This window comes from Pan paniscus, chromosome 10 (genome assembly GCF_029289425.2).
Source record: "Pan paniscus chromosome 10, NHGRI_mPanPan1-v2.0_pri, whole genome shotgun sequence".
In the NCBI taxonomy this organism is placed as follows: Eukaryota; Metazoa; Chordata; class Mammalia; order Primates; family Hominidae; genus Pan; species Pan paniscus.
Window position 1 is genome coordinate 93085313 of NC_073259.2, and position 24243 is coordinate 93109555.

Genomic DNA, 24243 nt, shown 5'->3' on the forward strand with positions numbered 1-24243 from the left:
GGGAAAAACCGGTCTCTCTTCCTTGTGATTGGCCGTTGCCATGGATACGCTTTGTGTAGCGGCTATGGGCGCTGTCTTACAACAAAGCCAAGGAATCTCGCTGCTGAGGGGTGAGCCGGGGCCTTAAGGCTGGGATTCTTGTTGAGGGAGGTGAACAGCTGTGGGAGCTCAGGCCTAGCCGGGACTCTCTCTGCCTGGCCAGACTTCCAGGAAAGGGAGAGACCGCGGGTCGGGGGATGGCTGTGCGACTCTGCGAAGCTCGAGGCTCCCTTCCACCCTGGAGATTTCGAGAACTCATTCAAAACTTAACGAGATGTCTTGGCTATGTAGGGATCATTCGATGGTTACTCACTCACCGCTCCCCACAAACCAATTGACATTATTTTCCTTCCTTCCTTCCCTTCTTGTCGCCCTCCTTTGCACCCTTTCCTTTTCTGTCTTTCTTTTTTTTTTTTTTTTTGGTAATATTTAATTTATATGAACCTTATAAAGTAGATTTCTCTCCCCTTTCTTTACAGGGGTTGAAGGGGGAGTTCCTTAAGCTTTTCTACTTTTGACAGCTTTAGTGAACTCCAAGTGATTCGTTATCAACTTAGAGCACTTTAATGTAGCCCATTTACAGTGAGACCCATCCATGACTGCACGTCATATACAGTAACCACTAACTGCAGGTGGCTACTGAGGACTTGAAATGCAGCTAATCCTAACTGAGATGTGCTGCAGGTGTAAAACACACAACAGATTTCTAAGAATTACTGTCCAAAGAAAGAATATAAACTCTTTGCAATGATATTAATAATTAATTTTGTTATTACACGTTGAAATATTTTGGATATATTGGGTTAAATAAAACATATTATAAAAATTAATTGCACTTGATTCTCTTTTGTTTTTAAAACGTTGCTAATAGAAAATTTAAACTTGCGTAAGTGCTCAAATATGTAATTGGACAGGGGTGATCTAATGAGCCAGTAGATGAACAGAGAAAGTCATGTAAAGGAAATGACACTTACCTCCACCATACTCTCCTGCCTCTCTTTCTATATAAAGTTTAGTATACCCGTGCATTTTGCTTTGTAGGCATTAAAAAAAAAATCTAGCTTTCCTTCTAATAAAGCTTTTTACATGCACTTTGAGTTCCATTACAGGATAATATTTTGCCCTGGTTCTGTCTGGAGTTCCATTTCACTTTGTTTTTCTTTTCTTTTCTTTCTTTTCCTTTTTTTATTTTATTTTTTATTTTTGAGCGAGTGAGTGAGGGTGGAAGTTATGGGTAGAACTGATTTTGAGATGATTGAGTAGAGTGAAAGGAGGAATTAACGAAAGGGAAAGAGGATGGAAAGAAGGAATGAAGAAAAGAACAAGAAGACAGGTGGAAAGGTCAGGCCCTTGAGTAAAGAAAGAAAAGTTTAAACTAGTGTCATGAAAAATAAAATGATAGCTGACTAGTACATTTTCAAACCTTTTTTGGGACTAAGACCAACAGTGAAAAATAAAAAACAGAACATTAACAACAACACATATTACATTGCAACTCATGCATACATACCTACATTTATATGTATTAATAACTGAAACAAAAATTTTATAAACAATTCTGATCTTTATTATATATAGTACAATTATATAAACATATAAATCAATAAGAGTATTAGCGTACAATTACAGTTGATCATTTTGTAGTCAAAGTTTAAAAAGAATGATTGAAGAGATAAAACAATGTTTGGTGTAACCATAATAAGGTGTGATAAAAGTTTGTTAAATTAAAACATGTTTAAATAAATATGTTGGATTGGTATGACAAATTAGAGAACACATAATTTTTAGTGACATATTAGCCTCTTCATTTTTTAAAGCAGTTCTGTGCTTTATTATGAAGAATAATGGACGATGATGATGCAAAGCTCAAAGCAGAAATAGAAGCTGAATTGGATAAACTCAGCATTTCCTCCTTGGAAAAAGAAGACATTGAGAGTGATGCAAAATCAGAAACCCAGAGTGATGACAGTGATACAGTGAGTATTGCACTTTTGAGCCTTTTAACAGGAGTAGGCTTTTCAGGAGAAATATTACTTTTCTCAGGATGTTTTTATGTACTTCTCATTTTTAGCAGCATTGTTATAAACAATTTATATAAATATAAATTATATTGAATATATATAGTCACCTATACATCTTCGTAAAATTGTGATTATCATTATATATATTTATATCCTGATTTTTGTTTTTACTTGTGAACATTTTAGCATGATTAAATTACATGGGAAGAAAAATGTATATGAAATCTTTTGACATATCAAAATGGTTACTTTTGGAAATAAAACAAATTATCCTTTTATTTGTGTATATTTACCAATGTTTATATGCTTCAGAGTTTATTCATAGATTTATTCATTTATACCAATATCCTTAATCCAACTGGAATTTATTTTCAGGAATGTTATGAAATGTAGAACTAATTTGAAAATCTCCTGCACATATTGAGCTAATATTTCCAGTGTCTCTTGTTTAATAATCTAATTTTTCTCAATTGATTTATCATATGTCTTACTGATAGTTATTGTACATATGATCTATCCGAGGCTGTCTGTTCTTTTCCATTACTTTATTCATTATTTTCCTGCTGTTGTATATTTGTAAATATTGAGTGGACCAAATTCTTCACATCTTTTTATCATTTGAAAATCTTAACTAAGCTTTTTTTGAAAAAGAAAATTTTTTAAAGATTTGAGAACTTTGTTATTTTATTAGGATTGCACTAAACCTACCTATTACATTTAGAAAAATTAACATTGTTACATTATTATGTCTTTTATCCAGAGCTCATTTAAATGAGACAAAAAAATCTGAAATTCTTTATTTGAGTATGAAATCCAACAGAATAATGGATTGTTTTATATTTTATTATACCTTTTTATATAAAGGAAGAAGAAAATTTTAAAGCCCTTCTGTTTCAATTAAGATACCTCACTATTATTTATATCACTTAGAATCAATGTAAGTATTATTACCGGGGGAAAAAATTATTAACTAAGGATTTACAGATTATGAACTATATTTCCCAAGGCATAACAACAATCTCTACAATCCAGGTAGCTTAGAATTCTATTTCTTAGTTAAACAAGAAATAGAAATCTCAATGCAGGACAGATGTCAGAAAAGTAGAATTGATATTTTTGTCACTATTTTTAATACACTACTTTATCAGGACTCATTTTATGACATATAATTTTACATGCTTTTCTGTAGTACTAAAAGAAAGGTAATATTTTCTCATTATCTTCTAATGTTCATTCTCAAAACTAAACACTGAATTCCATTAGTTAGGATAGAGAAAATAAAGCTGGCTGTAAATCCTAAATTCAACACATGAAAACCCAGTATGGCAGACAATATTTGTTTTTAGTTAAATAAAAGCAGGTGCATATCATGTTCTTCTATATAGAAACATTTATATTGTTTCATTGATGCCATGCTTGAGGTCCCTCAGTGAAGTGTTGTCATCATGTAGATATATGTAACTTCAAGATTATTATTAAAGTTGTTCCTGGATGCTTCAAGTATTTTGTTGTTATGAATATTATTTATTTGCATTATATTTTCTAACTAGTTACGGTGTTTATGGAGGAAGGAATTTTATTTTTGCATTTTGCATATCAATATATTTAGCTATTTAGAAAATTTACAAATCGATTTACATAGGCTATATTGGTAGATATTTTATAATAGCTTACAAATGTGACTAAATTTGTGTATGATAATCACAAAGCCAGTTTTGAATGTAATAAATAATTATATCAGGTATTAGTTTGATATTAAATATTTTGAAAAAATAATCCTGCAGTTTTGATTAATATTTGATAATATTTATTTGAAGTTGGAATTAATCTAAAAATATATACAACTATTGAGGGCATTCAAAAATAAACAGCCTGTAATAAAGTTAACGAAAGTGATGTGTAGGTAACTCTTTTCGTTTGTTTTCTTAGAGTTTTCTAGGAATGCACAACCACCTGAAAATTAAAAGTAAACTCTAGCCAAATATATTTGTCTGAACTATGCTGTTTATATGGAATCTTTTTACTTCATTTACATGTTTTGGTCACATTTTTGCTGTGGAATGAAGGGTCCAAAATTTGACACATAATTTTGATATTAAACACTTTCACAGTTTCTTGTATTATTCAAATTTTTAGGATTCAGTTGAATTACCAGAATCAGTTCTTCACTGTATTAACATCATAAAGAACAGGAGTAAAGCTGTTGAAGAGCTCATTCTTCAGGACCTGGAAGATACTGATATTTTAAGTAAGTACTATTTTCATCTGTCTGGCAGATAAGCTTTCTGTAAGTATGAACAAATTATAATTTAGTAAACTAAATTGCTTAAAGTTCTTATCTCTTACTGTGCACATGTGTATACATTTAGTGTATTTCTAATATATCTACAGTATATTGGACTGTTGGGTTTAGTTCATTCATTATTTTTTTTTACTATCTTTCTTAGGTCTTCAGTAAATACCATCAGCATTTTGTTTCCGCAGTCCTAATTAATACCAGACATCCTTTTATTTTATATTAAAGAAAATAAAACTAATCAAGAGACTTTTTTTGGCAGTATCAGTATATACATCTTTTTTTGGGAAAAATATAATCACTTATTTGAAAAGCCCAACAGTATTTTGCTTGAATTGTGCAAATTTACTTCTTGGAATTGTTCTAAGACTAATGGAAAGATCAAAGATTTAATTAGAATTAACCTTGGCTTGGTTTATAATGAGAAATGGCAGCATTCTAAATGTTCAACAAGACCTTTTTTGTTGACTAATAAACCTATTTTTTAAAATGACAGACAAATATTTAATGTAAAAAATATTCATGATATGTTAAAAGCTATTTTAAAATTAAATGGCATTTATGTATTAGTATAAATTACAATGTAGATATTCATATTCATTCAATAAATATTGCTTTCTGATAGAATGTGTTCTAGTCACTAAGAATACAGCAGTGAACAAAACAGGCAAAGATTCTGTTTCTCTATTTTAATGTTCCAGTGTAGGGAGACAGATAATAAACAAATATGCAATATTTCAATAGTGATAACTGCTATGAAGGAAAAAAATGTAAGGAGATAGAGACTGGAGTTTGCTATTTTAAATAGTCAGGGAAGGTCTCTGTGACAAGGTGATATTTGAGCAATGACTTAATGAATGTAAAGCTGAGCCACATGGTTATCTAGGAAGCCTGTATTCTGGAAAGAGGGAAGTATAAAGGCCCACTGAGTGGATTTAATATGTTTGAATAACAGCAAGTAAACGTTTCTGGTTGTATGTGAGAAAACAAAGGATTAGATGATATAGGGCTCTTCCAAACTATTTTGTGGACTTTGGATTCTATTCTCAACATATAAAAAATTTTGAGTAAGCAATGACAGTATCTCAGTTTTATTTGGAAACAATCATTCTGTTGACTGTGTAGAGAATATGCCTTGAGGTAGTCAAGCTACTACAAGACTATTGCAATAATATGACAAGAGATGAGAGTGGTTTGAGTAGACATGAAGAAATATGGTCATATTCTGGACATTATTTTAAGGTAGAAAGAGAAGCATATATTGGTGGACTGGTACAAAATGAAGAAAGGAAGGTGGCTCCAAGAATTTTGTCCCGAACACCAGCATGAATTGCTATGTAAAGATTTGCTGTATATTTTGACAATGATTATCTGTGGTTGAATTATGAAGAATGTTGACATGTTTTGTTTATTTTTACTCAGGTTTAAACACTGAAAATATAAATACATTGACAGGTATACAGCCTATTTATAGCCTAATTATAAAAAAAATCAAGGAAAACACAATTGTAGAAATTAGTTACATGAACTGAGATACAACTACAGTTACAGCAGTGGTTTAGAAAATTATGAGATCTTGTATATAACTCTAACCTAATCTAATCTAATCTGATTTCTAATAAGATCAAATAAATCAGAGCCTTATAAAAGATATTTGACAATCGTAATGAATAAAGTAATTTTCCCAGAAAATTTAAATTAATTTAATTATTTAAAATCGTTAATTATTTAAATTATTTAAAATTATTAAATTTATCTTAGTAAAATTAAGTATAAATTATTAAAATTATTTTAATTTATTAAATTAAGATAATTGTTAAAATTATTAAATTTATTATCATCATAAGTTTATTATTCATTAAATTATACTAATATGTATTATTTATTAAATTTGAATTTATTGAAATTTAATTTAAATTATCCTGTGTAATAATTTAATAATTTACATTATGTATTCATTCTTATATGAATTATTTAGTTTAAATTATTTATTACATTATTTGTTACACGGGATGATAGTTTAAAATTAAATTAATGATTTTTCAAGAAAACAAATTATCAAAATTATTTGAAAAAGTGAAAAACAAATCAATAATATGGCAAAGAGGTGGAAAGAGATTTTTCAAATGTTACTAAACTAGGAAAGATGTTATAACTAAATTCTTACAACCTATTAAGGAGCAAAAATACTTTATTTCTAAAAGCTATATATTTCAGATCAAAATTGTACAAGCATAGCACAGATAAAAGAAACTAGAAGCTAGTTTCACTTATGAATATAGATGATTGGGGTTCTCAGTTGTAGAAAACAGACACTCTAGCTACTTTAGGCAGTAAGTTTTTTTGTTTATTTTTATAAGGAGAGATGTTCTAAATATTTATTGCTGTGTTATGAATATAGATGTATTGATCGGGGTTCTCAGTTGTAGAGAACGGGCACTAGCTGCTTTATGGGCAGTAAGGTTTTTTGTTTATTTTTATAAGGAGAGATGTTCTGAATATTTATTGCCGTGAAACAAAGTTAGAAAGTTAAAATAATTTATTACTATATCTTTTGGTTCTGTTGGTTGACTGGGCTCACCTGGACAGTTCTTGCTTGGGTTTTTCATGCATTTATAGTCAAATGTTGATTAAGTCTGTAGTCATCTGAAGGCTTGACTGGATTACAAAAAAAATAGCTCATTAAAATGTCTGGCTATTGATGCAACCTGTTGGCTGGAGAGTTCAGATGTGGCTTTCAACTGGAGGCACCTACATGTAGCCTCTCTCTGTGGCTTTCGCTCCTCAGATCATGTAGATTCTGAGAAGTGTTCTACAGCAAAATACCAAGAGACCAAGGTGGAACCTTGTAGGGCTTCTCATGATCTTTTCTCAGACATCATGCGTCATTTCTGCCACATCCTGATGGTCACGCAGGGTCAGCTTATGTCCTATGTGAGAGGGAACTACACGGGATATGTATACCAGTAGGTGTGATTCTTTGGGAGAAACATCTTTGGGGACTATCTACTAGAATAAGTAACCGAGTTATTAATAAGACTGAAGAAGCAGTCTCTAGTCTAAACATCCAAGGTGTAGAACAAACCCCACACATATATCATAAAACTGGGCTGCATCAGAAGCTGCTGTCTGCTATACTTAAGAAGTTCAGAGACATTAATCCTCTACTATACACTCCTGTCTCCCAACTCCAAGCTCCTTCTACCACATTCTGGCTCATAGAAATAAAAACATCATCACCTGCCTCCCTTTATACATAATAATTTATGAAAAAAAGAGTTATGTAAATATATTTATGAACATAAACTAAATCACTCTCAGAAATCTAGCTGCAAAGGTATCTGGATGATGTCATTTTTTTCTTTTTGACCTCTCACACAGGAAAGCATGCCAGAAAGGTAGTGAATAGGTGTTAAAAGAAAATCTATAATATCTGACAAAATAGGTGTGAATAATCAGTTAGCCAGCAGAATGGTCCTCTGTAAAGTTAGTTTGCTATTAGGAAACATTACCACGTTATAACATATTAATTGAATGAAAGAAAATAAACATAACTACATCTGCACACATAATTAAAAATTATAAAATTCAACAACTCATAAAATAAGAAATATAATTCCTCTTCATTTACATGGTAATAATTATAATTTTTAAATTAATATTTTTATTAAAATATTTTCAATATCTTGTGCAAGGTCATGTCTGGTTTGTGGCAGATAGAGTTGAATTTTTGTTGATTTCTAATCAAGATGCCATTGCAATATCAAGCCAGGCATGATCCTTTTTGCCTGGGAAATAAACTTCAGGCACTAGAATATGGAAAATGATAGAGTCAAAGCACTTTAGAAATGTATTACTTTTATTTTTAGAATAAATATATCAGATTTCCTCTATTGTTTATTCTTAATAATTTTTCTGTTATTCTGAGTTACTCTTACTGATCAACAATATACCCTGATAGAATTTGAGGTTAAAAATTAAGAAAGGGTTTGAAATTTTGAGATGTTGTATTGTACTCTAATATTGGAAGTTATATACATTTTTTCTTTCTCTAGGCTGTAGTTATGGAGCAGTTTCTAATAATCATATGCATTTAAGAACAGGACTATCAACTGAATATGAAGAAAGTTCAGAGCAATTAATTAAGGTATATATTCAATATTTGACTTAAAATATTCACTATTATAATTAGAAATTTTCTCTCTTACACAAGATTGATACTTCACTGATTTTAAGTTCACTGATTTAAATATTAAAAATTTAATTATTCTTAAGCAAATCATCTGTGGTTTTATGGTTTCTTCTGGCATATGATATAAAAACACTCAATTTTCAGTCTTTAAGAATATTAAAAGTGGTGGGTTGAGCCATTTATACCTGGCAATTTAATGTGCATGTAGATAAAATAGTAGAACTATATTACACAAATTTTGTTGTCTAAAAATTCTGAGGAAAATAATGAATATACTCTTATTTACTCTTTCTTAGGATTGTACTATGTTCCTGCAGAGACGTTATAGAAAATTTAAATTTACAATACTTTATAGTAGTTTTTAGAAACAAATAAAAGAAAAACTTACTTAAAAAATAAGAAGAGCCTTAGCAGTTTAAGTTAAAATCCCACAAATGGATTTAAGAGAAAGTCTCTCCTAAAGATTCACTTCTTAGATTGACTTTTACCTCTCATTTTATCCAGCTTTCTCTCCTTTTACCTATTTCTCCTCCCTAATGTGTTTAACATAATTTGAAAATTTCTTATATATATCATTCTTTTTTAATGTTTTACTCTATTGAATTTTTTGTAATACTCAAATTTGAAATATTAATTTTCAATTATTATACTGTTACTTCCTTGGAATAAATAGCCTGTATCTTTCCAACTAAAGTATGGTGAAAATATAATTATGGAAAATAATTGATATAAATGATGTATATATAATTTAGGTTACAGAATAGTTCTCTTTTGTATCATATAGAATATATAAAAAGTTTGTGTATGTGAACAGTCACTACAGTCAGAAAAATAGAATATATTAAAAGGAAAACATTAGTAGAAACATTTTGAATGATTGTCAGATGGTTTAATTGAATATTGTGGAATAATATTAAATAATATTAAAGACTTATTAGAGTTCCGAAAAACATAAGGAGGGTTACTAATGCTTGCATGGGAAAATTTTTTATTCATTGTAAAGGGAATAATTATCAATGTGCTGCAGATTTGTATTTGAGAGAAATCTGGGGTACATTAAAATTCTTGGTATATACATATAAATATTTAATGTATTATTAAAACGACAGCTTTACTCTCTATTTTGATTTTCTTTAATCATTGGTACTCATTTAACCTCTTAGATATTATCTGAAATAGAAAAAGAAGAATTTATGAGAAGTAAAACCGATTGTGCCAGTCCTGATTTTGTTCCTGAGCCTAGTCCTCATGACTTGCCTATGGATGAACATGTTTTACCAGGTGGACTAAATTGCTCAATGATATGTTTGTTAATTTTTATATGATTGATCATAGTTATTTTAAAAAAATTGGACAGTTGATTTTTGTTCTTTTGATATTTAGAAAAGCAATTACAGTGTTTGAAGATTATTGTGCCTTTGCTATACTTATTAAATTACATATCATCATACTTTTATGCCTTCTAAATTTACTTGATTTAAATATTTTTTCCACATGTTCAGCTGATTGCAATAGATTTGACTATCCCTGACTTTATTTGGTATCTCTTAACTATCTCTTAACTATCTCTTAATGACACACATACACACACACACACACACACACACTTGTGGGTTTATTTTTATATTAAGTTTTGTGGAATATTTTAAGTCAACTTATGTAACTTTATTCACTTTGGTGAAATTTCTACGTCTATTCAACAATGTATTTTATTGTTGCATATTCTCGCTTTGGGAATATGTTAACATTATTTTTTTACTTTAAGATTCCTCAAGGATCTAGAACTAGAAATACCATTTGATCCAGCCATCCCATTACTGGGTATATACCCAAAGGATTATACATCATGCTGCTATAAAGACACATCCACACATATGTTTATTGCGGCACTATTCACAATAGCAAAGACTTGGAACCAACCCAAATGTCCATCAATGATAGACTGGATTAAGAAAATGTGGCACATATACACCATGGAATATTACGCAGCCATAAAAAAGGATGAGTTCATGTCCTTTGTAGGGACATGGATGAAGCTGGAAACCATCATTCTGAGCAAACTATTGCAAGGACAAAAAACCAAAAACCGCATGTTCTCACTCATCGGTGGGAATTAAACAATGAGAACACTTGGACACAGGAAGGGGAACATCACACACCAGGGCCTCTCATGGGGTTGGGGGAGGGGAGAGAGATAGCATTAGGAGATATACCTAATGTAAATGACGAGTTAATGGGTGCAGCACACCAACATGGCACATGTATACATATGTAACAAACCTGCACGTTGTGCACATGTACCCTAGAACTTAAAGTAAAATTAAAAAAAAAAATTAAAAAAATTACTTTTATACTTTGAATTAGTTTTGACAGTTTTGATCTTACAAATGATGATGTTATTTTTCTTCATGAGTGCAGATGATGCTGATATAAATTTTGGATACTGTGAAGTGGAAGAAAAATGTAGACAGTCTTTTGAGGCTTGGCAAGAGAAACAGAAGGAATTAGAAGATAAAGAGAAACAAACTCTCAAAGCTCAGAGGGATAGAGAAGAAAAACAATTTCAAGAAGAAGAAGAAAAGCGACATTGCTGGATGAAACAATTTAAAGTTGAAAAGAAGAAATTAGAGAACATTCAGAAGGTATTTTGCTTTTGTTTTTCATGTATTTTTAAAATCAGTAGCTACCTCTGAAGAATATTGATATTTGGATTGTGTTGCAGATTGAGCTTAATAGTATGACTTTTAATTACTCTCTGATAGAGGAAGAAATTGACTGTGAATTAACAGTATTTAATATGAGGTCCTTGATTAGTTTTTATTGAAATTCATTGGAAGGTCAGACACACTTCTGATCTTGGGGGCCAATGGAGTCTATGAATTTCAGGGGTCATCGTGGATAGCCTGAAATTTACAATATAAATTGTTGTTTTTCTTTATATGCTTCGAAACATTGGAAAAAGCAATGAAAAATTCTTGAGTATGCATTAACCTTGCTCTGTGGTCTGGCATATGACATGTAAAACATATTTAAAAGTAGTTCAACCATTTAGAGACAGTCTGCGCCCCACCTTCATAATTGAGCTACTTCCTTGAACTGGAAACTTTTTGGTGTGAAGTTTTGTACTGTTTTCATTTCTGTCGTATGTGTTGTTGGTGTTGTTTTCCCCCTAGGAGATCCACACAATCAGATCATAGTGGTGGTATATCGGTATTGAGAAACTGGTGGATTTTAGGACACCACTTGCAGGTCATGAGAACCTTAGAATATTTGGATAACAGGCATGACTGACTTCTCTATCTTTCATGATTAAAGTTGATTTATACATTATCCAGAACTTGCTGGGTTTGAGTGTTGCATATAAAGAACATTAGCTTGTTCAACATTTTTTAATCCTCCATGTTGAGGACATTTCATTTCTTGACTGTGTAGAAAATAAACACATTAAAGGCTGGGCGCGGTGGCTCACGCCTGTAATCCCAGCACTTTGGGAGGCCGAGACGGGTGTATAACGACGTCAGGAGATCGAGATCATCCTGGCTAACACGGTGAAACCCCGTCTCTACTAAAAATACAGAAAATTAGCCGGGCATAGTGGCGGGCGCCTCTAGTCCCAGCTACTCGGGAGGCTGAGGCAGGAGAATGGCGTGAACCCGGGAGGCAGACCTTGCAGTGAGCCAAGATCGTGCCACTGCACTCCAGCCTGGGCGACAGAGCAAGACTCCGTCTCAAAAAAAAAAAAAAAGAAAGAAAGAAGAAAAAAGAAAATAAACACATTAAATTGTAATATTGTAGAACCAGTTATGCCATGACTTTTTCTAATAGTAAGATATGAATCTTTAATTTTCCTTTAGTTATGTTTTCTTTCCCGTAGACCAGAATGACATAGTCATTTCTGAGATCAAAAGCTTTAAGAAAACGAAATCCAAAATAGGATTGAGTATAATGTAGATTATTGGAGTAGTATTTGTTGGTTTGTACTAAAATACATAATTGCTATTAAGTGTTGGTAGTATTTTCAGATTTAAGAAACATCTGATTTCAATCCTATTCAGCAAAGTTGTCATTTTTATTTGTTTTATAACCAAAATTTGCTGACTACCTTAAGGGCAAAGCATTCAGCTGTGTGCTTAGATGATGCAAAAGAGATCTAACAGCAAATCCCACCCTCAAAGAATTATAACTTATTTTTTGAAACTAATTTGCAATTTATCATATAATTATGATTTAAGGAAATGCAATAATATTAGGTGTAATGAATTCCTAAATATGTCCTTCATTATGCCTTGGAGCTTAAAAGTTTCCAATGGGACTAGCCCATATTTTGTATGATTGACTCTAAATATATAATTTACTTTCTGTCAGTAGTTCTTTCCTGGGTTGTTTGTTAGCTGCCTCTCCATTCCCCAAAATAGCAATCATAAATCTCTTAAGAATTACACCCAATTCCTCCCCCCTCATTATTAGCAAATAACCACATAACATTTTTTTGCATCAAATACAAACTTTCTCTTTTAATTCCACAGCTATTTAGTATCAACATCTGTACTCATCCTTTTTAAAATTATTATTGGCCTTCCCTCCTATCCCAGTAAGAAATGTTTCTTCCTTCTGCCAAAGGTTAGCTTTTCCTCCTCTACTTTATATTTTATCATTTTTCAACCTACACCTGCTTTTTCTATATGCTGAAACACTCCTATCATCTTCCTCCTTTTTTATTGTTTATAAGCATGTTCAATTTCCTCCCATCCTTAAAATAAAACAAAAGAAAAATCGTGAGATCATTCTTATGTTTTTCTTTAGCTGTTCTTTGATTGGCTTTTTAAAGGCTGTGTATGATAGGCTTCTTAAAGAGTGGTTATTTATACTGTATCAATTTTTTCATTTCTAATCCAATTCTAATCCTGCTAGGTTTTTGGCAGCATTACCACACTGAATGAAACTGTTCTTGAGGACGATAACCAATGACTTCTATGTATTATACTCACAGGTTTCTTTCAGTTATTTTGGACTCTGTAGCATTTTATGCCAGCAAAAATTTGATGGTTGACCATTTTACTTTCCCTTGACTTCTGTGAGATCACATTGTCTTGATTCTGTCACATCTTTGGCAATTACTCATTGATATCCATTTTAGACTTCATTTTCTCTCTCTGTCCTTGTGTTTTCCATTAGGCTGTTCCTGCATTGCTATAAAGAAAATGCCTGAGACTGGGTAATTTTTAAAAGTGGCACACACTTTTAAATGACCAGATCTAATGTGGACTCAGAGCAAAATCTCACTTATCACCAAGGGGATGGTCAAAGACCTTCATAAGGGACCTGCTCCCATGATCCAAACACCTCCCACCAGGCCCCACCTCCAACACTGGGGAGTAGAGTTCAACCTGAGATTTGGGTAGGAACTAACATCATGGATTCTATTTTTGTCCCTTTCTTTTCTTACTCCATATACCTCCACCTTGATAATTTCATCTTAATGAATTCCCTAATGTGTCCTTTATTATGCCTTGGTGCTTAAAACAAATGACCGTTGATAACCAAATCTACAATTGTATCAAAACAAGGTAGACTACATAACTCTCCTACAAAAACTGCATACTCAGAGAACTTTATGTATCTAAAACTGAATGCATTGTCTTTCTTTCTGAGTTGTTCTTCCCTGGGATTCTTAATTTTGATAAGCCACATTATTATCATTAGTCCAAGATAGAAAAATGAAGGTAATGTTTTATTCTTCCTTCTTTTTTATTACTATCTTTGCTCCAATTATTGTATTAGCCATCTTCTCATCCATGTACTTTACAGCTCCTTTGTAGTTCAAGCTGCCTGAGGGTCTAACTTGGGATATTTACTATATTCTCTAATTGGTCTCCCTACCTTTGGTCTTACGTTTCTCACACTTATCCATAGCACTGTCAGACAACTATTTATTTAAAAACACGTTACTTCCATGCTTAAACCTCATCAAAAATTCCCATAGCTCATATGAGATAATGATCAAAGAACTTTTCCCACTTTTTAAAATATCTAATGATTGGTAATTTGTGGCAATTTCATGTTTACGTTGTCTTTGCATTTGTTCTCACTCTTGCTACCTATCTACAGAAGGTCCTACTCATTCTCACATGGTCATTTCCGATGCTTTCTGATACAGTTTGGATGTTTATCCCCTTGAAATCTCATGGAATCACCAGTGTTGGAGGTGGGGCCTAGTGGGAAGTATTTGTCTCATGGAGGTGGATCCCTCATGAATAGCTTGGTGCTCTCCCCATAGTAATGACTGAGTGTTTGCTCCGTTAGTTGCCACAAGATCTGACTGTTAAAAGGAGCCTAGCACTTTCTCCTCTCTCTCTCTCTCTCTCTCTCGCTCCCTCTCTTGCCATGTGACTCACTGGCTTCATTTCTCTTCCACCGTGAGTAAAAGCATCCTCAGGCCTCACCAGAACCAGATGCTGGCACCGTTCTTCCTGTACAGCCAGCAAAATCGTGAATTAAATAAACCTCTTTTCTTTATGAATTATCTAGCCTCAGGTGTTCCTTTACAGCAACACACTAATATAATTTGCTCACTGATCTCATTGTCTCCTTGGTTCTCTTTTAATTTTATCTAATGTAAACTGATGATTTTCATAAAAACAGTGATGTAATTATTTTCCTAGCTCAAAATGCTTAATAAGTGCCAAAAATATGTTTCTCTTCTTGAAAACCTAGTGATTTCAAATACAGTCTTTTGCATAAAACCTTTCATGATCTAATTATCATGCCCATTATTATTTTTTATATTTTTCTCTTGCAATAAACTTATTCTGCTAGATTTTGGGTAATGTGTAAATTTATGATAGTGTCTTCACATTATCAGAAGAGTTTTTGAAGAAGGGGGTTGTATTTTACTGATCTGTTTATTCTGAGGAGTCTTATCGAATGTGTTGATAAAAACTTATTGAAAGAAAACCCTTACTTACTGAACTGATTTATGTGAATTAAATGGTATGACATGGTGAGAAAACAATTGTAACACAAAACCCATTTTACAAACATTATTGTGATTTTTACAATGCCTAACAGTGTTTCGAGCCAATACATTATATTCTGTGAATAAACATACTCAAATAAATACAACAACTTTCCTAGGTTGCAAACTTCTTTATGTTCTCAGAATGGAAACCCTAGGTATTATGTGACACTTCAGTTTGAGATTAAAGTTGTTATCCCAGTACTAAAAATTGAAAGCCATTGGTTGGGTTGTCAGCTTTAACTATTGTTTACAAATATATGTTATGAGAATCATATATAATTAACATAATATTTTTGATATTTGAGTATAGTCATATTTATTATTATCATATGTTCAGCAAGAACAGGACAAGATGAATGATGAACTCTATAAAGAAGAGAAAATTTGGAAAGAGAAATTTAAACAGCATGAGGTATCTATTTGTTGTTTTTATTTAGCACATTAAGCTTTCTTTATTTGAAATACATTACTATGCTTGAAATGGTTATTTTTAGATAATGCTGCCTAAGTAGTATAAGATTTTAGTTTATTACAGCATTAAAAATTTATTAATCCTCAGAAACACTCCTTGAAATAGAATGTCTTAAAAATGAGAGTTAGCTGGTTTGGTGAGTGTTGTCCGTATAAAATTGTAATTCTAACATTTCTTTTAAGGTTTGATGAAATGTACCATTTTGAATATTTCTTTATGTTCAAAGATTGTTATGAAAGCTTACTCTTTTTCCTAAACACAATTAAATTTGTTTTGAATATAAGATTATTCTGATGATACATATACTGATGAAGTTTTAGTTTTTATTTACTCTAGAGTTTTCATATACAATTATTTTAAGTAATTACAAATTTAAAGTAGATATCTCCATAATCCTGTTATTTAGCTAAACATTATCCTTTTTTGTATTCCTTTCAAATCTTTTTTAAATTTATATAAACCCGCTCCTGCAAAAGTAGGTGTCTACTACACATTGTCAAATTAAAAAGCTGGTTAAGCATGTAAAGAGACAGAGTCATATGAATGACAAGTGACAAAAAAAGACATTAATAGCTCACCTATAGATAATCCAAATGGTAAGTATAGTAGAGCTGTTAAAATACCTATAATTATCATCCAGTAGCAAAATACTTAAACAGGTGATGTGAAAAGAAAAATAGCATCTATAATGAAGTACCAACTCTACATTCTAGAGTTTAAAAAATTCAGTATATAAAATTAAAATTTAGTGGGTGAATTTGATTGGACATAGCAGATGACACCATTAGTGAAATGAGACAGTTCAATAGAAAATATCCAAATTAAAGCACAGAGAAGAAAAAAAATTGCAAGAAGAGGAAAACAGCACAAGAAATATGTGACACATGGTGAAAAGATATAAAATTTGTATCATATCTTGAGAGGAGGCAGAGAATGGGGCAGAAGCAATGAGGTAAAGAGATAATGGTTAAAAAGATTTCAAATTGTTTTTAAAAAATCAACCAGCATATTCAAAGATGAAAAATAATTTCCAAGTAGGATAAATACAAAGAAAATGCTACCTTGGAATAAATAATACAATTATTGAAATTCAAAACAAAGGAAAAATAAAATCTTAGAAGCATCTGGAGGATAAAAGACGCATTACCTAAAAAGGAGTAACAGTAAAACAAATAGCCATCTTTAAGTAAAATGATGGAAGAAAGAAGACGATTCAAAAAACGTAAGTATTCAATGATAATGGTTTCTTTGTTTATTAGTGTTCTTTGAATCCTGACTCTTCCTCCATTTTCTGGACTCAATTTTTAATTTCCTGTAGTATACACTTAAATAGTTGTCAAAAAACATTTTTGGATGCTAGATTTTCTCAATCTTTGTTTGCATATTTGAAAATATTTTGTTTTGTTTTTTGTTTTTTAAGATGGAGTCTCGCTCTGTCGCCCAGGCTGGAGTGCAGTGGCGCCATCTCGGCTCACTTCAAGCTCCGCCTCCCGGGTTCACGCCATTCTCCTGCCTCAGCCTCCCGAGTAGCTGGGACTACAGGCGCCCGCCACTGCGCCCAGCTAATTTTTTGTATTGTTAGTAGACACAAGGTTTCACCGTGTTACCCAGGATTGAAAATATTTTTAGTTTGCTTTTAAAAATGAATGGTCAGTTTCTTCGGGTGTAGAATACAGATTTATTACCACGTTTAACAATGTAAAGATATGACTTTGTTGCATATTTATTTTTGCCTGTGCTATCTATGATTGCAAATTTGATGCCTTTTCCTTACATTCTTTTGAAGCTTTAGGATTTTTTCATTTTATACATTCATCCACACATATTTACTGGTTTTCTACTAGGTCAGGCACTTCTCTGAGTGTTTAAGATATGACAGTACATAAAATTGAAAATAATCCCTACTTTCAAATGCGACACACAATTTCCAAGGAGGAGAGATACAAAGAAAATCACACCTTGGAATTAAGTAGTACTATTCAAATTCAAGACAAAGGAAAAATAGTGTTGGAAGCATCCAGAGGCAAAAAGACACACCACCTAAAAAGGAGCACAGTAAAACTAACAGCTTACATTCCCCAGAGTTCTGAAATATTGCTAGCATCTGTCTAAGTGTGTTGTGTATGTGTGCATGCAATGTTCGGTCTTTCTCCCATGGCTTTTTGTTGTTGTTTTTAAGAAAACGTATTTTTCTATTATTTTCTTCCCTTCAGTTTTTCTCAGTTCTTTATTCAGGAACTCCTACTAGTCATATGTTGGAGTTTCTGTGTTAATCTTCTTTACCTCTGACATATAATTTTTATCTTTGTTATTATTTGTTGTTTGGGGAAAACATCTCATTTTGAAGTTTTTTTTTAAGTAATCAGCTATCCAGCCATTCTATTTTGATTATTGGTTTAAGTGAGTCGTTTTTATTTAAACACTTGAAATATGAGGTTATTCCTGTTTAAATATTTTTTCTAAAATATCTTTATTTAAATTTTTATCTAGTTTATTTAATAGTTTGATTTTCTCAGAAATTGGTTCTTCCTTCTGCTGATTAAGATATAGTCTCATATCCTTTTTGTTAGTTTCCGTTAGATATTTGCTCAATTTTGTTGATCTTCTTACTTTTGGTTTAGGACTCTAGTAAAAATAATATTTTCTCACCTAACTCTAAATATTTCATTAAATGCAGTAGTATGTGGTTATCAACTATTTTGATCATTGAGAAGGGATAAGATATGTGAGTAGGCTGGTTCTGTATATTGTTTGTATGTAGGGACTATCTGGCTTTCTTGGTACCATAAGTTTCACAAAATAATTCCTGTTTTTGCAGTCTCAATACTAGCTCTGAGTCTTCTTTATCAGAACTCTCATTCCAGAAAGTTTGAAGTCCTTTTCTTTTACATGGTTTTTAGCCTGTGGTTTCCCTTTTGTTGTTGTTGTTGTTTGTTTGCTTATTCTGTGTCTTTCTGATTTTATATGCTTTCTATCTTCAAGGAAATCTTCAATTCATATCTGGGTGGCTTAGAATACATGTAACATTAGAGTATCAACTTAACATGATTCAATCTCCTAAATATTAAAAAAGTAATACCTTTTAAGATAAATGACTTTAGTTTCTCTAAATAAATTTTATAGAAACTTTATTAAGACTTCAGTTTTAGTATTTGTTTTCAATCTGCATTTCAGATGACATTTTAGTAACATCTCATGTTTAGTTTATGCTGACTACCATGTATCTTACTTTGTTTTAGGAGTATATTAGAAACTTGCATTTACAAATGGAAGAAGAAAGAACAAGATTTAAAGACCAACAAGAAAAAGAAAAAAATTGTTTGTTAAAACAGCAGAATAATGCAGCTGTTAAAATTCAAGCTAAATATAAAGCATTTGTAGCCTATAAAAAATATGGCCCAATTATTAAAGAGCAAATTGAAAGTAAGAAAAGGAAAGCCCAAGAGTGGAAGGAAAAGGAAGCAAAAATACGACAAAAGGAGGAAGAAAATCGAAAAAGATTAGAGGAGGAACAAAGGATAAAAGAAGAGAGAAAAAAGCAAAAGGAAGAGGAAAGGAAAAGGAGAGAAAAAGAATATGAAGAAAAAAAGAATATTGTGAAACAGGAAAGAGAGCAACTAATAAGCAAGGAAAAAATAATATTAAGAGAAGATGCAAGCCAACAGCTAATAATAAGTAGTGCATTAAAGAAGAGAGGATATAATAACAAACATTTAAGTCTTGAAGATATTTCAAATGATAAGGGTGATATAGCCAAAAATCTAGTGGATCAAAATTCAAAGAAGCAGGAAGATGTTCTCCTTTGGCTAGTTGAGGAATCAAATATGAAAGAAAATGTAGATAGACAGACTATATTAAAAGAATCAATACAAGTAAAGTTAAAAGAATCTATATCAAGCCAAACAATTCTGGCAGATTTTAAAATGGAAGAAAAAAATGAAAACCTAGCAAAAAAACGATGTTCAGAAGAATTGGTCAAGCAAGAAAGAAAATATGAAAATACAGATAACAAAACTGAATTGGGAAACTCTGATCTAAAAGGAAATCTGAAAGAACAGTTTCCATTGCAAGAATTAAAGTCTGATGCACAAAAAGAAGAAAAAATCATGAAACATGTCATAAATGAGAATACAGGACAAAAAACCCAGATAATATTAGGACATAACCAAGAAATCAGTGAGGTGAAAACCAATGAAGAGCAGAAAATAATCAAAGATAATCAGCAGAAAAAGATACAAAAAGTAGAAAAAGAAGAGATACAAGAACAGAATGGATTATTATATAAAGATAAGGATACTTTAGTTATTTCAGTGAAACAAAAATCACTCTCACTAACATCAGAAAATTCCAAAGATGTAGGAGAAAACGTAATATTACAAGAAAAAGAAATTTATTCAAAATCCAAAGAAATTGAGGAGACCCCAAAAGACAATGCTTGGAATAGTGGCATTGTGATTTTTAACACAACTGATACCATGATAAATATAGAAGGCAAAAGAAATGACCAAGATTATGTGTTAGGTAGACATGCTCCTTGTGAGGGCTTGAGTAACTATAATGCAGAAAGCTCCATGGTATCTAAAGAAGTCAACTCTCTTAAATCTGAGATTAGAAATATTTCAGAAAAATGCCATGAAAATGCACCTGAACCTGATAGCATGACCTGCTGTGTATCAGAGTCAACCCTTCTATATTCTATTGAAGAAAGGAGACTAGCCTGGATAAAATCATTTAAACCTTGGCTTGAAATTTTCAAGCAAAATCAACAAAAGAAAATTGTTAGAAGAAAGAGACCTGTGAAATGCCCAGCCAACATGACACCCGCTTTGGATAAACTGGAAATTCTTCGATGTGGCCCTTGGGATACTTTACAGCAGGTATTTCTAATTTTATAATAATTTTTCACATTTAATTACAATTAGCTCTTTAAACTATAACTTTTCAGATCTTAGAAAAAGAAATATTTTATATACAAGAATTGTCTCTTGTTTAATAAAGTTATGAATGAAATATTACCCCATTTGGGAGGGGATATATCTCAACAAATTGTTCGAGGCATCTTCCCTAAGTGACACTCTATAAAAAGCTTTGATTTATGTTTTTTAATATCTTGAAGGCTGTGTTCAAGTCATTATTTAAACCTCTAAGAATGGAAGCATATAGAAAGTTAGGGTTAGAATTATAGTAGGAAACTCCTAAGTAAACAGAAGTTTGCTTTAAACTTGAGCCACCACACCACCTAGTGGCTGCTTTTGGAATAAAGTGGATTTTATGTCCATGACCACTGTTGTGAAAGAAGGGCTTGCATGATAGAAGACCCTGAAGACCCTAGAATTCCCATCTAGCAACAATTATTTAGCGTGTGCCATTTAAAGGTGCTGCATATATGTCTGAAATGTAAAATAGTTGTCATCAAATGTTACTAATTTTATATGGTTATGGATAACATAGTTTCAACCAAAATTAAGACACAGAAACTAATAAACGTATAGAAAAAGAGAAAATAATATTTTAAACAGTGTAACACTAGAAAGCACTTATGATTAAAATACATATATTTAGCTAAGGCCTGAAAGTCAAAAGTATTCAATAAAGTTTATTTAGTTTCTTGATAGACTTTCTTGCTAGACAGATGCCTAGGAGAAAGAACAATCATATTAATAGATAAACATTATTTTGTTTATTCACTCAGCAAATATTCATCTATCCAATAAGATGATCAATATTTATTGGTTGACTAATAAACAAAGAAAACCCAGTCTTTTACGGAGCTTAAACAAATAAATACACACATAAATACGTTATTATGGATCTTGAGAATTGCTGTAAATAAGGCTTCAGAGTATCCTGTGAGAGAATAATAAAATAGTGGGATTTTGAAGATATTTCTGGTATATGAAATAGCAATATAAGAGACGAGAACTGGGACATACACTTTTAAGTGTCTTTTATTTCCTGGGTAATGTATTTGCCACATCTATCAGGTCTGCAGAGCTACATATAGAATCTCTCATCTGCTCTTCTCCAATTTTTTCCTTGCGCATGTTATCTCTGGAATCATGTTTTAGCACTTTTCTTTCTCTAACATATTGCTGCAGGCCTTCCAATATGATAACATTAGCAATTATTTAATTTTCCTCATGAGTATCTGTTAAAGCTAGGCACGAGTGATGGCTTCATGCCTACAGTGTACTTGCTTCAAAAGTGAAAATGAAGTTACAGAAACAGTAGTGTTCCTCCCTTGCTTTGTAGGTCTCTGTTCTGTCCAATGAGAAGGAAGTTAAGATGTGTGAGCCTCTTTCTCCTTGGCATTTCTTCTCCAGCTGACTCTCTGTTCCTTCTTTCGAACGTTTGTCAATTTACATAAAATGATATTAACTCTTTCTTTTACTTCTTAGAGCAAGGCCTGGCAAACTATTAAAATCTATAGAATACCTGAAGCTTTGTAGAAATGTGGATTCTGATTCAATAGGTCTGGTGATCCACCCATTCTCCATTCTTGCAATGATTCTAAATGATGATGTTGGTGCTGGTGAATGGACTAATCTGAGTAGCAGTGTTCTAAAGGGCACCATAATCCTCTCATCCCTTCTTAAAACAACTATCTCAAGCTTTTAATTTGGCTTTGAAGCATCAAATAGGCAGTATAAAGATGAAAAATACATATGAATGTGCCATATAGATGCTAAAATGTTAAGAAAATATCATCTTTTGTTACCAGACAACTCCTGTAAAGATTCTGTTTGGTAGATGGCTTACCATGGTGTCTTTATTCACCACTGTTACTACTGATCCATGGCTCAGTTTCTTTTTGACTTTCTGATCTTTTAGCTTCAGATCTTTGTCCTTATCCTGATCACTCACTGCCATCCTTGGGATGTCCTTCTGGAGATCAACTTAGAAAAGTTTATTGTCTCCCAGTAATGCATTCATTTTGCTTACATTAATCTCTTACTTTGAGACTTCAAGACATAAATCAGATCTTCGTGTTGTTCATACTTCTTTACACATTGCCAGGCAAATAAAGATACTCCTCAAGTTACAATGAAGTTACATCCAGATAAACCTACATAGCTTACAACTGGGCAAAATCATCTGGCAACGTGGTACACTGTAGAGTATTTGTTGTTTACCCTCATGATCATGTGACTGACTGGGAGATGCAGCTCCCTGCCGTTGCCTGACATTGTGAGAAATGATCATACTTTATATTGCTAGCTTGGGAAAAGATCAAAATTCAAAATTTGAAGTATGGTTTCAACTAAATGTCTATTGATCTCACACCATCATAAAATTTAAAAAAAAATTCTACGTTAAACTATCTCTTGTCAGGAACTTTCTGTAATGACTTTCATTACCTGATTATAGGATGGATGAGTGGGGGAATGAATAAATTGATGAATAAAGAATTCCAGTCGAAATATCTAATGTAGAGGACGGGTTGATGGGTGCATCAAACCACCATGGCACGTGGCACGTGTATACCTATATAACAAAACTGCACGTTCTGCACATGTATCCCATGTATACATGTAACCTAAAGTATAATTTAAAAAAAAGAACTGCAATTGAATGTTAATCTTATCTCCTCATTACTACCAGTTTCACAGTTTAGATAAAGTATATCGACTGAAGAGGAAATGAATGTAAAATTATTGAAGTGTAGCTTATTAGACTACTAAGTTCTATGTTAATATTGTTTCTAATTTTATTTCTGCCACTTATGGCTGTGACACCTTATGCAAATGCTTGACCTGTATGAGCCTCAGTTTTGTCTTTCACAAACTGGAACAGCAATATCTATTATATAGGATCATTGAGTTTTAAAATGCTGTATGTAAAGAACATGGCCCAGGGCTTCTAATACCACTTGTCAAATGTGGGTCTCAAGCAAGCAAAGAGAAGGCAAATGGATTGTTTTCGAGGGCTGCTTAATAGCCTGTTTCATCAAAAAAGTTATAAAGTTGAAAATAATAGACCATTGGGTTATATGCAGTAATATCTCAAAAGAGAAGACTAAAGAGCAATAATTATGGGTAATGAATATATTTTTATTTTTTATTTTTAAATGTTTTAACTATTTTTTATTTTTGGCATTTTGCTACTAATGGTAACTTGTATTAAGTAATAACCACCACAAAAAAGGGCACTGAGCTTAAGGATTTTTAAATATTTCTTTATACCATAACGTGAATAATAATATTT

The 24243-nt window shown here is 31.9% G+C and overlaps 1 protein-coding gene across 6 annotated transcripts in view; it reads left to right on the forward strand.

Annotated features, from left to right (window-relative positions):
- The first annotated feature begins 20 nt into the window (after positions 1-20).
- LRRIQ1 (leucine rich repeats and IQ motif containing 1) overlaps positions 21-24243 on the forward strand; it is a 229911-nt gene continuing 205688 nt past the window's right edge. For 2 of the 6 annotated variants that reach the window (XM_034936300.2, XM_055095958.1), the window contains exons 1-8: positions 30-110; positions 1880-2015; positions 4197-4308; positions 8412-8503; positions 9712-9829; positions 10967-11190; positions 15904-15978; positions 19278-20915. In XM_034936300.2, the coding sequence (XP_034792191.2) occupies positions 1884-2015; positions 4197-4308; positions 8412-8503; positions 9712-9829; positions 10967-11190; positions 15904-15978; positions 19278-20915 (2391 nt within the window). In that variant the 5' untranslated portion in view covers positions 30-110; positions 1880-1883. Of the gene's footprint in view, positions 111-1856; positions 2016-4196; positions 4309-8411; positions 8504-9711; positions 9830-10966; positions 11191-15903; positions 15979-19277; positions 20916-24243 lie in introns of all 6 variants that reach the window. The other 4 variants (XM_055095956.1, XM_055095957.1, XM_055095960.1 and 1 more) reach the window with 4 other exon arrangements.